General features: G+C 48.2%; 1 protein-coding gene across 1 annotated transcript in view; it reads right to left on the reverse strand.

The window, feature by feature from the left end:
* Positions 1-3,692: 3,692 nt before the first annotated feature.
* sec22c (SEC22 homolog C, vesicle trafficking protein) overlaps positions 3,693-16,303 on the reverse strand; it is a 46,335-nt gene continuing 33,724 nt past the window's right edge. Inside the window, exons 6-7 of the mRNA XM_078231606.1 lie at positions 13,645-13,710; positions 3,693-10,248 (exon numbers count right to left, since the gene is read on the reverse strand). Coding sequence (XP_078087732.1) covers positions 10,048-10,248; positions 13,645-13,710 — 267 coding nt within the window. The 3' untranslated portion in view covers positions 3,693-10,047. The remainder of the gene's footprint in view (positions 10,249-13,644; positions 13,711-16,303) is intronic.

Below are 16,303 nucleotides of genomic sequence, written 5' to 3' on the forward strand. Positions count from 1 at the left end.
TCCATAGCTGCTGTCCGACCTACTGAATATCTCCAGCGTTTTCTGTTTCTGTGACCGATGACGGTACGTTGATTAAACATGACAAACTCTACGGGTTAGTGTAACTTCCCAAAAGATGCCCGCCAGCCAGCCAGACAACAGGCAAAGCAAGAGCTGGTCACAGGTAAATTGCGGAGATTGAACAAAAGCCCCTATCGCTGTTTTCAAGTCAATAAAAAGGCCGATCAAATGGAGGAATCTTTTAAGTTTTTTAAGAAAAACCTTCCGCATTTGTGAGCTTTGCAGCAACATTGGAGCCACAATCAGCCATTAACCCCCCTGGTGTGTCACAATATTCCATCACTTCATCTGTATCTCATCCTCACTATCCTCGTTTGAGGCAGATCCCTCCCCACCACCCCAGCAAACCTCCGAAATTCAAGAGATTTTGGGACAATGTACAAACTACACAATGTTTGTATTAGTTTAAGTAACATGCCAACACTCCGATCTAGTAGTGAGATCTGAGCCTAAATCCAACACACACACGCGCACACACACGGGCCCAGACACGCACGCACACAAACACGGGCCCAGACACGCACGCACACAAACACGGGCCCAGACATGCACGCACACAAACACGGGCCCAGACATGTACGCACACAAACACGGGCGCAGACACAGACACACACGCACATGAACACGGGCCCACACACACGCACACGAACACGGGCCCACACATACACGCACACGAACACGGGCCCACACACACACGCACACGAACACGGGCCCACACATACACGCACACGAACACGGGCCCACACACACATGCACACGGGCCCACACACACACGCACACGAACATGGGCCCACACACACACGCACACGAACACGGGCTCACACACACACGCACCCACACACACACGCACACGAACACGGGCCCACACACGCACGCACACAAACACGGGCCCAGATACACACGCACACAAACACGGGCCCAGATACGCATGCACACAAACACGGGCCCAGACACACACGCACACAAACACGGGCCCAGACACGCACGCACACAAACACGGGCCCAGACACGCACGCACACAAACACGGGCACGGACACGCACGCACACAAACACGGGCACGGACACGCACGCACACAAACACGGGCACGGACACGCACGCACACAAACACGGGCCCAGACACGCACGCACACGAACACGGGCCCAGACACGCACGTACACGAACACGGGCCCACACACACACGCACCCACATGCATATGAACACGGGCCCACACGCACACGGGCCCACATGCACACGAACACGGGCCCACACGCACACGAACACGGGCCCACATGCACACGAACCCACACACACACGAACACGGGCCCACACACACACGAACCCACACACACACGCACACAAACACGGGCCCAGATACGCACGCACACAAACACGGGCCCAGATACGCACGCACACAAACACGGGCCCAGATACGCACGCACACAAACACGGGCCCACACACGCACGCACATGAACATGGGCCCATACACACAACGCAGGGACTGAGGGAGCAACAAGCAGCTGATGCACAAAAATAGAGACAAACATGTTGGCTTTCCTATATTTAAAAGTTCTACTGCTCCTTCACATTGCAAAACTTGCCCAGCTCCCTGTGACCCAACCATTCTGCTCTCATGGATACAGGTGGAGGCATCACTGGACACACACAGAAACATGCGAGGCTCCTAACTGGCTGAGCCTGGCCTCAGCTACATGCAGCGCTCTCACTGGAAGCTCCCGTTCTATCACATTTCCTGGAAAATAATTGCAAACTTTCACTTGTCAGCTTGGTGAAGGCGGCAAAGAAAAACCGGGGTTAAGTTTGAGTCTGGGCGGTAGCGTCAAGCGGTCAAATATCGATTCCTCTGCCTGTTACAGGACACTCCCATTGAAGACATGGGAACAGGAGCAGGCCCGTCGACTGGGCCGGTTCTGCCATTCAATTAGATCAGTGAAAATGGGGAGTGCTGTGTAACAGACGGCTGCGCCGAGAATCATCCCCTTTATTGTACAAAGTCAAAACCAACCGTCGTTCCAAAGTCAACAATCCCACGGGGTAAACCTCCCCCACACCAGCAGCTGCGCTTTCCAATCCACCCCAAAATAGCACATTCCCCATCTGGTCAATTTTTACAAAGCTTTAGACAAGTCAACAGGTATAAAACCAGGATGCCCTCGTATTTCTCTTACTGCAGTCACTGATGAGCAATTATCTTCCACATGTACTGAGGGTTTCAGTGCTGTTTATCTCCCTATCTAACGCAAGTCAATATAATTTCACACAAATAGTTCAAAATCTTATAAACTGAACGTTTATAACAAAGAATGATAGAAAATGCATCAGTGATGAGGCTAGCAAGGGCGGCACAGTGGTTAGCACTGCTGCCTCACAGCGCCAGGGACCCGGGTTCAATTCCGGCCTCGGGTCACTGTCTGTGCAGAGTCTGCACATTCTCCCCGTGTCTGCGTGGGTTTCCTCCGGGTGCTCCGGTTTCCTCCCGCAGTCCAAAGATGTGCAGGTGAGATGGATTGGCCATGCTAAATTGCACCTTAGTGTCAGAGGAACTAACTAGGGTAAATGCATGGGGTTCTGGGGATAGGGCCAGGTGGGATTGTGGTCGGTGCAGACTCGATGGGCCGAATGGCCTCCTTCTGCACTGTAGGGGATTCTATGATTCTAAGCGTTCGCAGAACAGGCACTTCACGGATTTATTTTTAAAATCAGTGCACAGAATGTGTTTCAGAGAATCTACAGTGCAGAAGGAGGCCATTCAGCCCATTGAGCCTGCACCGAAACAATCCCACCCAGGCCCTATCCCTGTAATCCCACACATTTACCCTCCTAATCCCTCTGACACTAAGGGGCAATTTAGCATGGCCAATCAACCGAACCCGCACATCTTTGGACTGCGGGAGGAAACCGGAGCACTCGGAGAAAACCCACGCAGACACGGGGAGAATGTGCAAACACCACACAGACAGTGACCCAAGGGAAGGAATCGAACCCGGGCTCCTGGCGCTGTGAGGCAGCAGTGCTAACCACTGTGCCATCATGTTCATTAAGGTCACTTGTGCCCCCAGTGTTGTCATGTAGCCACTGGTCACAGTTGAGCAGTGATCCAGACTGGTTCAGAACCCCACTTGCATGACACTTCACTAACCCAATCCCCCCCCAACAAAAACTCTTCAAACTCTGCACAATTCCAGATGACACAAGCTAGGAAGAGGCATTGGCCAGCTTGGAGATCCCTGCTCAGCGTGATCTCACTATAAACTGCTGGGACATTGTTTCATTCAAAGGATTGTGAATCTTTGGAATTCTCCAGCCCAGAGGGTTGTGCATGCAGCAGCACTGACTCTATTGAAGGCTGGGTTAGACAGATGTTTGGTCACTCAGGGAAAGACAGGACATGGGGGAGCAGGTATGAAAATGGAGTTGTAGCCCAAAATCAGCCTTGACCATTCTGAATGGTAGGACAGGCTCGATGGGCCGAGTGGTCTATTCCTGCTCCTATGGAAACCCCTGCGAGCTTCATCTGTCTTGTTATTCTACTTCTAGAACCTAGACTAATCCTGCTTCTTAGTAAACATGAAGAAATTTCTCCTCACCTCAATTCCAAAAGGTTTATCCCCTTATCCTCAAACTATGACCCCTAGTTCTGGACTCCCCCCCACCATTGGGAACATCCATTCTGAATCTACCCTGTCTAACCCTGTTAGAATTTTATACATTTCTGAGATCCCCTCTCTCTTCTAAACTCCAGTGAATACAATCCTAACCGACTTAGTCTCTCTTCATATGACAGACCTGCCATCCCAGGAATCAGCCTGATAAACCTTCGCTGTACTCCCTCTACAGCAAGGACATCCTTCCTCAGATAAGGACACCAAAACTGCACACAACACTCCAGGTTGACATAGTCCCAGATGACTGTAGGTTGCTCTCCCTTTGAGGGGGAAAGCTGACTGCTGATGATTTAACCTGAGGATCCCCACGCCTCAGGCGAAGGGCAAGGTTGAGAAGGTGGGGCCTTCATAAATAACCTCAGCTGGTACAGGAATTGAACCCGCGCTGTTGGCGTTGCTCCGCATCACCAACCAGCCGTCAAGCCAACTGAGCTAACTAACCCCTTTCTCCATACCCCTCAAAAGTCTGCCCCTTACTCCAACCCCTTTTTAAGTGCTGTAGTTAAGAATCCACCCTTTGCCCAGTACATTCCACAGTTTATACAAGCGCGGTTTTTATTCTGGATTTGGTGTTAACTGGCTTAGTTCAGGATTTAAGATTGTCGAATTTGAGCATGTGCAGTTATTTTTTTGTGTTGCTGTAAAATCCACCCTGCTGATGGCATTGAAACATGTAAGATCCTGAGGGGACATCATAGGATGGATACCAGGAGGTCCAAAGATGTGTGGGTTAGGTTGATTGGCCATGCTAAATTGGCCCTATTGTCAGGGGGATTAGCAGGGTAAATATGTGGGGTTACTGGAATAGGGCCTGGGTGGGATTGTGGTTGGTACAGACTCTCTGGGCTGAATGGCCTCCTTCTAATTGTAGGGATTCTATGATTCTAAGTTGTTTCCTCTCCTGGGGGAGACATAAAAGATCAATCGTTTAACTCGGAGACGAGGGAATTTCTTTCTCGTCGCAGGTTAGGAGTCTGTGGAATTCTCTTCCCCAGCGAGCAGTGGATGCTGGATCAGTGAATATATTCAAGGCAGAGTTAGGCAGATCATTGAGTGCAAGTTAAGAGCTATGGGGATGCGGACAGCAAGGTGGCTACAACCACAACCAATTCAGCCATGATTTTATCAAATGACAGAGCAGGTTCGAAGGACCATATGGCCAACTCTTGCTCCTAGGCCCTATGTTGCTATTAATAAGGCAGATTTCAGCACTAACTCTCACCAACCTTAATAGATGCACCATAGAAAGCATTCTTTCTGGTTGTATCACAGCTTGGAATGGCTCCTGCTCTGCCCAAGACCACAAAAAATTACAAAGGGTTGTGAACGAAGCCCAGTCCATCACTCAAACCCATCCATTGACTCTGTCTACACTTCCCGCTGCCTCGGCAAAGCAGCCAGCATAATCAAGGACCCCACGCACCCCGGACATTCTCTCTTCCACCTTCTTCCATCGGGAAAAAGATACAAAAGTCTGAGGTCACATACCAACCGACTCAAGAACAGCTTCTTCCCTGCTGCCATCAGACTTTTGAATGGACCTACCTCGCATTAAGTTGTTCTCTACACGCTAGCTATGACTGTAACACTACATTCTGCACTCTCTCCTTTCCTTCTCTATGAACGGTATGCTTTGTCTGTACAGCGCGCAAGAAACAATACTTTTCACTGTATGTTAATACATGTGACAATAATAAATCAAATCAAAATTTACCAGGTAACAAGAGGCCTGGTGCACTATCTGATGTGGCTCTATGGTTAAAACCTAGTCAGATGGCTCAATAACCACTGATGAATGGCAAAAAGTCGACATGAAGGAAGAACCTTTTCTTTTTACACAGCGAGTGGTGAATGCAATGCCTGATAGTGTGGTGGAGTCACATTCAATGATGGCTTTCAAAAGGGAACTGGATAAACACCTGGAGATAAAACACTTGCAAAGATACAGAGGAAGGACAGGGGGAGTGGGACGAGATTAAATTGCTCTTGCAGAGAACTAGCACAGATTAGATGGGCCAACTAGCCTCTTTATGTGCTGTAAATTATACCGTGCATTAGGTTTGAGCAGGTCCCTTTAGCTAAGCGTCAGCCTGTTATTTAAATTTTAAGCTTCTTAGTGCAGAATCAAGTTGTCACTAACTAGTAGATCAAAAAAACAATCGCTCTTGCTCCAAAATCTCTGTTAAAAGTTTGGTGTTAGAACACCAACGACATCATCCACAGTGCCACATTTACACTAAATTGTTAGCCAAGGCATTACACATGAAATAAATAAAATGCATAGTAAAAAACTTCTCTCAATAATACGTGCTGTAAAATATTAAAATCCCACTTGACACTGCGCGCATCAAAACTGAAGTAAGCAGGATTCGTAATCGGACAATTTAACTGTAAGATCACTTTGGGTAAAATCATTTCTTCGTTGTCGCTGTGCCCAAATTTCCAGAAAGCTTTACCTCATCGTGTTTCTTTTAAAACACACTTTTAACACCACATGGGCTGCAGTGGTTCAGGAAGATTCACAGGAACTAGAAGCAGGAGTAGGCCCTTCGATTGGTCTAGTTGGACCAAGGAGCGGCACAGGCTTGGAGGGCCTAAGGGCCTGTTTCCTGTGCTGTACTGCTCTTTGTTCTTTGTTCGAGCCTGCTCCACCATTCATTATGATCATGACTGATCGTCAAAGTCAATATCCTGATCCCATCACCTTGAGGGTCACCAGGTAAATGCCAGCCTAAGCCTCTCTCATGACACAGGTCGTGCTTCTGCAATTTCCCCGACAGATTCTGCTCCCACTACACTTGCGGGATCACAAGATGGTCGAAGGATTGGCATCGCTTGATTTAGCAGAACCTGGGCAATACAATAAAAATGGCTTAATTAATTCGTGGGACATGGGCGTCGCTGGCTGGCCAGCATTTATTGTCCATCCCTAGTTGCCCTTGGAGGGCAGTTGAGAGTCAACCACACTGCTGTAGCTCTGCAGTCACGTGGGTCAGGCCAGGTAAAGACGGCAGATTTCCTTCCCGAAGGGACATTAATGAGCCAGATGGGTTTTTCTGACAATTGACAATGGTTTCATGGTCATCAGTAGACTTAAAACTGACAACACCCTACAATGGCAGATGATTGTGAAGCAGCTGCTATTTGACCTATGTAGGCTAGAGACGTCATCTTTACAATCACCGCCCATCGGGATCAATGCAACCACGGTGGCGCAGTGGTTAGCACTGCTGCCTCACAGCGCCAGGGACCGGGTTCGGTTCCCAGTTTGGGTCACTGTCTGTGTGGAGTTTGCACGTTCTCCTCGTGTCTGCGTGGGTTTCCTCCGGGTGCTCCAGTTTCCTCCCACACTCCAAAGATGTGCAGGTCAGGTGCATTAGCCATGCTAAAATTGCCCCTTAGTGTTCTAAGATGTGTAGGTTAGGGGGATTAGCCTTGGGAAATGTTTGGGGTGACAGGGATAGTAGGATGGGGGAAGAGGGCCTGGGTAAGATACTCCATCGGAGAGTCGGTGCAGACTCGATGGGCCAAATGGCCTCCTTTTGTGCTGTAGGGATTCGATGAAAGGTGCATGGCTAGCAATAGTCGCAATTCTACCTTTCAAACTCCATATGCAATGTTGCACAGCTGAAGCATAAACAAGACAGGTTTACCAAGTATTAGGCGTCATGGGGTATTATCTGAATATCTATGATTTAAATGTCGACACGAGATTTCCATTCCCCTTCTCAGGTGCAATGCCAAAGGACAGCCACTGATTAAACATTTTAGAAGACGCCCAATTCATCAATTCCCAGACCACCCAAAGACTATGACCTTCCCTTCAAAACCTGCTCCACCCGGAGGCGTGTGTGCCATCTCGGGTGGAACGTGAGCTGTAATCCATTGGACCGTGCACTGGACAGGACAGTACCATCCTGGGGCTGCAAAATCTGCCTTTTGGAAGCCACTGATTGCAACAAATTGCACTGAATCACTGTGACTGTGTCTGAATGGAAAGGTGGCATTCCTGTTTTAGATTAGGGAAGGTTTAATGCTTGGCTGGCTGAGGAGAGCGTAGGGCATGCAGGAAGAATCGAAGAATCATAGAATCCCTACAGTGCAGAAGGAGGCTATTCGGCCCATCGAGTTTGCACTGACAACAATCCCACCCAGGCCCTATTCCCATAACCCCAAGTATTTACCCTGTTAATCCCCCTGACATGAAGGGACAATTTAGCATGGCCAACCTGCCTAACCTGCACTGATGATGTAACAATCGGACCTTTCCCCACGGCAGGAGCTCGGGTTTTGATGACGTAACAGCCGGACCCCTTCCCACGTAAGAGATCTGTGGGAGGAAACCGGAGCACCTGGAGGAAACCCGCGCAGACACGGGGAGAATGTGCAGGCTCCATACAGACAGTCACCTAAGGCCGGAATCGAACCCGAGTCCCTGGCGCTGTGAGGCAGCAGTGCTAACTACCATGCCGCCTGTGTTGCCCATTGAAGGCAGTGACAAAAGGGAAGGTAACCTTTTGGGATGGTGCTGATCGAGAAAGGTTTGGGACAGTTTGGCTTTGAAACATAGGAAGATAGTGGCTCTGACTAGTTCCTTAAAGCAGGTCCCCGAACACTCCAGCCCCACAAACCTAAATGACAAGAAATAAGCAACTGAAGAGGGGGACACGGCCAACACTGCTGAAGCATTCACAGCACCTGAAAAACATATCTAGTACTGCAACAGTAGAGAAAAAGTTAGCATCTGGATCAAGATCTAAGAACATCTGACACTTATTTCTAAGGATTTGCAGAGCACAGAAAACATGGGTTTGAATAATTTGGGTGTACTCATTGCAGGAGAAAGGTTTCTGAGTAGTTTGGTTATAAATACAGCCTGAAATTATCCTCATTGCCCAATTAAATGAAAAACAAAAGGCTCCTGTGCCAGATGAGCTGTAGAGAAATAACGCCACCGTCCTCCAAAACCGGTATAATTACCATTTGAAAATGTGAATTACTGGACTAAATTCCGACATTTTATCTCCTGACTTTACCCATTAATAAACGCTAATCTATTTTTAAAAAGTCATGACCAAAGTCACACGCACACACCGACAGGTAATAGACGGCTTCTTCCCCGATTCAAATACCTTGGGACAATTTTTGCACTTGTCAAGGGATGTGTTGTCTTCGCCGGCCATCTGTTCAGGACACTCAGTATTGAGCAGTTCCAGGCCAGGCGTAACACAACCTAAATACAGTGACAAACTCCCTCTCTGCTGTCCCATCCACTCCTGACTGCAGGAAAGGAGACCCCCCTCCCCACCTCCCGTCTCTCCAACATGCAGAAGTATCACTGGATAACATTTTCAGATCCCTGCATCAAATTCCTAGTGGCCTACCTAAATTGACAATCCCAGTCTAACGTAGGAAGTTGCGTATAAAGGTTTGGGTCGCAAACCTCCATGCAAAAGATGACAGGAAATTGTCCCATCGACGAATATGAATCCTGCACAAGGTATGCACGGTGAAAGATCTTAAGACCCAGTTGCCTTTGCAAGGGATTTTTAATTTAACATACAGACAGCGTGTTAAATTCACCTTTGCGTGTTATGTAAAGCTATCGCTGATACGTTAGTAGAACTTTATACTTGTAAGTAAAACTCATGTGTCTGCACACACTTCTTATCACTTTTCCCATTACAAGTTGCTCCATCCACATTTAGAATGGAACCTGGCCACATAACCCTGTCACCTTGCAGTTACGTCCTCCCCACAGCAGGGGACGCTGCAGGACCAGTACAGGCAAACGTTGAATGACAGTGAGGCACGTTTACAGGGCCAATTGCCTTCTTAAACATTGAAGGAGCAATTTATAATGGAGATATAAAAATAAGAGTAGAATGTCTGACTTGAAGGTAAGGATTGAGTACATCTGCATTTCTCCTGTCCAGTCCTCTCCTTCCCTCCATACCTGTTTCCCTTGAAAGCTAACTCTTGGTTTTGACTCTCTCTGTACAGCGCCAGAGGACTTTGATCTAGTTGCCTCCGTGGTTTTAGTGTCCCACACTAAACCTGCAGATTAGTGTTAAGCATTGGGAAGGTCGCACACTGTAATTGAGTCATCACCTTCCTCCCCACCCAAGGGAAGTCCATTTCTCGGTTGATGGGGCTTGCATTTTGGGAACATGTTCCCTCGATGGAAGTCTTGAAGGGTTTGGTCTCCGAGGTGAAGGTGACAATATCATTGAACAATATTGAAGGCACATTGGAGGACACTCAGTCACCGATCCTCTCCGGCAGCGGGTGTGATGGTTGGTCTCGGCTGCCCTGGGGTGTCAGACTCCACAGTCATGCAGTCTCTCTGTCAGCTTTCTGGCCAAGATCTGGTGAGTGGACAGAGAGGCCACCCCTATGTGGAAAAAGATCTGCCAAAAGTTCCTCAGGCCAAATAAGAAAGAATTGCACATACAAATGAGAATCAGCGCGCCGGCTGCCTTGATTATTCTCGCTGAGACGTAGAACAGGTACAGGTAACACTGGAAAAGAAAGAAGTTCAACATTTAGACAAAAAACCCAGTGTTTGAGTCGATGAACAAAACCGTGCTTTACTCATACAAGTCAGCTGAAGTGTAGCTCAAACAATGACCGCTATCGAAAGCACTGTCCACAGACGTGCGGGGTTAGGTGGTTTGGCCATTGCTAAATTGCCCCTTAGTGTCAGAGGGACTAGTGGGGTAAATACATGAGATCATGGGGATAGGGCCTGGGTGGGATTATGGTCGGTGCAGACTCGATGGGCCAAATATCCTCCTTCTGCACTGCACGATTCTATGATTTATAATTCTATGAAACGGGAAGGCAGGGTAAACACAAATCAAAAACCGTTTGATGTAGAATCATAGAATCCCTACAGTGCAGAAGGAGGCCATTCGGCCCATCGAGCCTGCACCGACCACAATCCCACCCAGGCCCTATCCCCCACAACCCACGTATTTACCTTATTACTTAGTAATCCTTGGCAAGCTTAAAACACTCAGAGGAACAGGAGGCAGCCATTTAGCTCCTCAAGCTGGTACCACCATTCACTCAGATCCCGGCTGCTCCGTATCTCAACTCCACTTACCTGCCTTTGATCGCCGTCCTTTGATACCCTTACTTAATAAAAAAATCTACCAATCTCAGTCCTGAATACTTTAACTGATCCAGCGTCCACAGTTTTTTGAGGGAGGAGAGTTCCAGATTTCCACAACCCCTTTTTATGAAGTTGTGGAGGGGGGTGGAAGGCCCTCAGTGCCTCATCGAATCAGAAAGCGGCAACTCCGCTGAGAGCTATCAGGAACATCGGGAGTAGGAGCGAGAGTCTCTGGGGTAGTGCTGGCTGACTGGAAAACAGCTACTGTTACGCCGCTGTTTAAAAAAGGAAGTAGACAAAAGGCGGGTAACTACAGGCCGGTTAGCTTAACGTCCATAGTTGGGAAGATGCTAGAGTCCATTATTAAAGAGGAAATAACAGAGCACCTGAATAAGAATGGTTCGATCAAGCAGAGGCAGCATGGATTCATGAAGGGAAAGTCGTGTTTGACGAATCTACTGGACTTTTATGAAGATGTGACTAGTGCGGTTGACAGAGGGGAACCGGTGGATATGGTGTTTTTAGATTTCCAGAAGGCGTTCGATAAGGTGCCTCACAAAAGGTTGCTGCAGATGATTGGGGTACACGGAGTTAGGGGTAAGGTGTTGGCGTGGATTGGGGATTGGCTATCTAACAGGAAGCAGAGAGTTGGGATAAATGGGTGCTTTTCTGGTTGGCAGTTGGTGACCAGTGGCGTGCCGCAGGGATCGGTGCTGGGGCCTCAATTGTTTACCATTTACATAGATGATCTGGAGGAGGGGACTGAATATAGGGTATTCAAGTTTGCTGATGACACGAAGGTGAGTGGGAAAGCGAATTGCGTGGAGGATGCGGAAAGTCTGCAGAGAGATTTGGATAGGCTGAGCGAGTGGGCGAGGATCTGGCAGATGGAATATAACGTTAGCAAATGTGAGGTTATCCACTTTGGAAGAAATAATAGTAAATTGGAATATTATTTAAATGGAGAAAAATTACATCGTGCTACTGTGCAGAGGGACCTGGGGGTCCTTGTGCACGAATCGCAAAAACTCAGTCTGCAGGTGCAGCAGGTGATCAAGAAGGCGAATGGAATGTTGGCCTTTATCGCGAGGGGGATAGAATATAAAAGCAGGGAGGTCTTGCTGCAACTGTACAAGGCACTGGTGAGGCCGCAACTGGAGTACTGTGTGCAGTTTTGGTCCCCTTATTTGCGAAAGGATATATTGGCCTTGGAGGGAATGCAGAGAAGGTTCACCAGGTTGATACCGGAGATGAGGGGTGTAGCTTATGAGGAGAGATTAAACAGATTGGGTCTGTACTCGTTGGAGTTTAGAAGGATGAGGGGTGATCTTATAGAGACATATAAGATAATGAAGGGGCTGGATAGGGTAGAGGTGGAGAGATTCTTTCCACTTAGAAGGGAAACCAGAACTAGAGGGCACAGCCTCAAAATAAGGGGGGGCCGGTTCAGAACAGAGTTGAGGGGGAACTTCTTCTCTCAGAGGGTAGTGAATCTCTGGAATTCTCTGCCCATTGAAGTGGTGGAGGCTTCCTCGTTGAATATGTTTAAATCACGGGTAGATAGTTTTCTGATCGATAAGGGAATTAGGGGATATGGAGAGCAGGCGGGTAAGTGGAACTGATTCGCTTCAGATCAGCCATGATCTTGTTGAATGGCGGGGCAGGCTCGAGGGGCCAGATGGCCTACTCCTGCTCCTATTTCTTATGTTCTTATGTTCTTATGAGTCGGCAATTCAGCCCTTCGAGCGCGCTCCGTCATTCATAGCCGATCTCCATCTCATCCTAACTCCCCTTCCCTGCCTTTTCCCCATAGCTCTTTAGTCCGCTTGGTCCAATATTTATCTGTCTCTTTCTTGAATCCATTGATTGATTCTGCATCCACTGTACTCTGGGGCAGTGAGCTCCATGGATATAAACATAGAGGATAGGAGGAGGAGGAGGCCATTTGGCCCTTCGAGCCTGCTCCGCCATTCATCACGATCATAGCTGAGCATCCAACTCAATAGCCTAATCTTGATTTCTCCCCATAACCTTTGATCCCATTCACCCCAAGTGCTACATCCTGCCGCCTCTTGAATACATTCAATGTTTTGGCATCAACTACTTCCTGTGGTAATGAATTCCACAGGCTCACCACTCTTTGGGTGAAGAAATGTCTCCTCATCTCCGTCCTAAATGGTCTACCCCGAATCCTCAGACTGTGACCCCTGGTTCTGGACTCCCCCACTACCCCCCATCCTATTATCATCCACCTGTGCCATGGTCCCTCCTTGACCCAAGGCCTCAGGTGTCGTACTGACAGAAGCCACTGCCATCCCAATGGCACTGCTGAGTACAGAAGAGCTGCCGGCCTGTTCAGCTCACAATGAGCAGCATCCCCGGACCTCTGGAGTCAGGTTCTTGACCCCAGCAAAACCATGACGCTCGTGTTTTGAGCGCCTGAGAGGCACAAATTGCACTGGACCTTTTCAAAAAGAGGCCAAGAATCCCATCGCCTTCACAAGATACTGCCCCTCATCCCACTCACAAGTGGAAACAAATTTGTTATATCTACCCTATCAAACCCTTTCATAACAAAGAATCGTGATTTGGTGAACCTCAGCCTTCTCGCTTTTTTTTTGGAGGCAATCACTGGGACCATCCTTCCTCCTCTCTGATCAAACCCATCTCTTCTGTTGACCCAACTTCAATCCACCTGCACACAGTATAGTGACATCTATAAGACTGTTATGCTAATTTAGAGAGGTTTTATGTGCAAAAATACTTGTCTGATCGCAGTTAAAAGGAAAGCTAACCTTACCTGAAACGCACAGGTAATAAAAGCTACAAGAAATGCGACGACTGTCCCTTTTTCTTCATCACCATCCTGGGGAGAAATAGGATTGACAAAAGTAATAATGGCAGAGTATCAAAGCACATTTCCACAAGGTAACAGGAAAGGTTCAATTATCCCACTTTCTGAGTTCATACCCTTCTGTTAACACATATTGTTAAAAAGTAGTGGATCGGGCATTATCACATGACTGAAAAGGCAAATGAGGAGGCAGTTCTAATGAGTTAGACAAAATAAATGGATGGAAGAACAATGGCTGAGATTTAGTCCAGACAAATGTAACTAACTGTAGAACATAGAACATTTTAGCACAGTACAGGCCCTTCGGCCCTCGATGTTGCGCCAACCAGTGAAACCAATCTAAAGCCCATCTAACCTACACTATTCCAATATCATCCATATGTTTATCCAATGACCATTTAAATGCCCTTAATGTTGGCGAGTCCACTACTGCTGCAGGCAGGGCATTCCACGCCCTTACTACTCTCTGAGTGAAGAACCTACCTCTGACATCTGTCCTATATCTATCACCCCTCAATTTAAAGCTATGTCCAATTTAAAGCTATATTTAAAACTGTGTACAGGAAGACACACAAACTAGGTGTCACAATCTGAGAACAGAATTGAAAGATCATAGAATCCCTACAGTTCAGGAGGAGGCCATTCGGCCCATCGAGTCTGCACCGACTGTTTCCGACAGAGTACCTTACCCAGACCCTCTCCCCCGCCCTATCACTGTAACCCTACACATTTCCCATGACTAATCCATCTAACTTACACATCTTGGGAGGCTAAGGGCAATTTAGCATGGCCAATCCACCTAACCTACACATCCCTGGACATCTTTTTAGAAATCTGCCAGGTGTAAACGGATTCAACATTCAGGGTGCCTAATCATTGTAACGCAGCAATCAGGCAGCACGGCCGCAGTGGTTAGCGCTGCTGCCTCACAGCGCCAGAGACAAGGGTTCAATTCCCGGTTTGGGTCACTGTCTGTGTGGAGTTTGCACATTCTCCCCGTGTCTGTGTGGGTTTCCTCCGGGTGCTCCGGTTTCCTCCCACAGTCCGAAAGACGTGCTGGTTAGGTGCACTGGCCGTGCTAAATTCTCCCTCAGTGTACCCCAATAGACGCTGGAGTGTGGCAATTCGGGAATTTTCACACAAACTTCATTGCAGTGTTAGTGTAATTTATTGTGACACTAATAAATAAACTTTAAAACTTTAAACTGAATTATATAGTCAGAAAGAGCTGAGTAGAAGTTGGGAGAGGTCACACTCAAACTCATATAATGGTTGCCAAGACAAAGGGAGATATTCAATCCTGGAGACAGTGCAGAAAGGAACCAGGAGGCTGATCCCGGGTAAGAGAACACTAAACTGTGACACCAAGATGGACTTCTCAGATTGAAGGGAGACATTGAGCAGTGACTGGGGAGAGGCTGGCAAGACAGTATACCGCCTATCTGGAATATTATTGCAAACCCAATCAAGCTGCAGCACAAACAGCACAGGCTGAAACGAATGAGGTGCCATGATTAATGTCATGGAGCTCAGCTCCACACAGGGAGATCAATACATGGAATTGACTGAGGGGAGTAATGAAGGCAAAAATCCCAGGAATCATTTATCAATCGGAAGCCGTAATGGAGACGGTAACGTCTTTGTGTCTGGGGGAGCGGAGATAAGTGCAATTTCTTACCTCATCTGTATCAATCTTGTCAATTACCAGCTGTTTTCTCCACTTGTTATGCTTTAATTTTTAACTCTTCACTCAGATAATTCAATGAGAAAGATTAGCAAGCTCATCTTTTGCCTCAATCAATACCAATTCCTCACACCCTCCAAACTAGTATCAGCATAAAATTGCCCGTTTGGAAAAACAATTACAAGGAGAGTAATGTCACCCTTTGTTCAACTAGCTGAGCCTGCACCCCCACCCGCCCCGCCCCACCCCCCCCGGTACGCCTGCACCCCCCCCCCCACCCCACCCCACCCTGTACGCCTGCACCACCCCCGCCCCGCCCCATACACCTGCACTCCCCTCCCTCCCCCCCGACCTCATACGCCTGCACCACCCCCCCTCGTACGCCTGCACCACCCCCCCAGTATGCCTGCACCACCCCCGCCCCCGTATGCCTGCACACCCGCCCCGCCCCATACACCTGCACTCCCCTCCCCCCACCCCATACGCCTGCATCCCCTCGCCCAGCCCCCCCCCCCCCCCCCCCCCCCCCCCCGGGTGCGACTCATGCACAAGGACCCCCAGGTCCCTTTGCACAGTAGCATGTTGTAATTTTTTTCCATTTAAATAATAATCCAATTTGCTATTATTTCTTCCAAAGTGAATAACCTCGCATTTGCCAACGTTATACTCCATCTGCCAGATCCTCGCCCACTCACTCAGCCTATTCAAATCTCTCTGCAGACCTTCCGCTTCCTCCACACAATTCACTTTCCCACTTATCTTCGTGTCGTCTGCAAACTTTGTTACCCTACACTCAGTCCCCTCCTCCAGATCATCTATGTAAATAGTAAACAGTTGAGGCCCCAGTACCGATCCCTGCGGCACGCCACTGGTCACCATCTGCCAACCAGAAAAGCACCCATTTATTCCAACTCTCTGCTT

Source organism: Mustelus asterias, chromosome 2 (assembly GCF_964213995.1).
Source record: "Mustelus asterias chromosome 2, sMusAst1.hap1.1, whole genome shotgun sequence".
Taxonomy (NCBI): domain Eukaryota; kingdom Metazoa; phylum Chordata; class Chondrichthyes; order Carcharhiniformes; family Triakidae; genus Mustelus; species Mustelus asterias.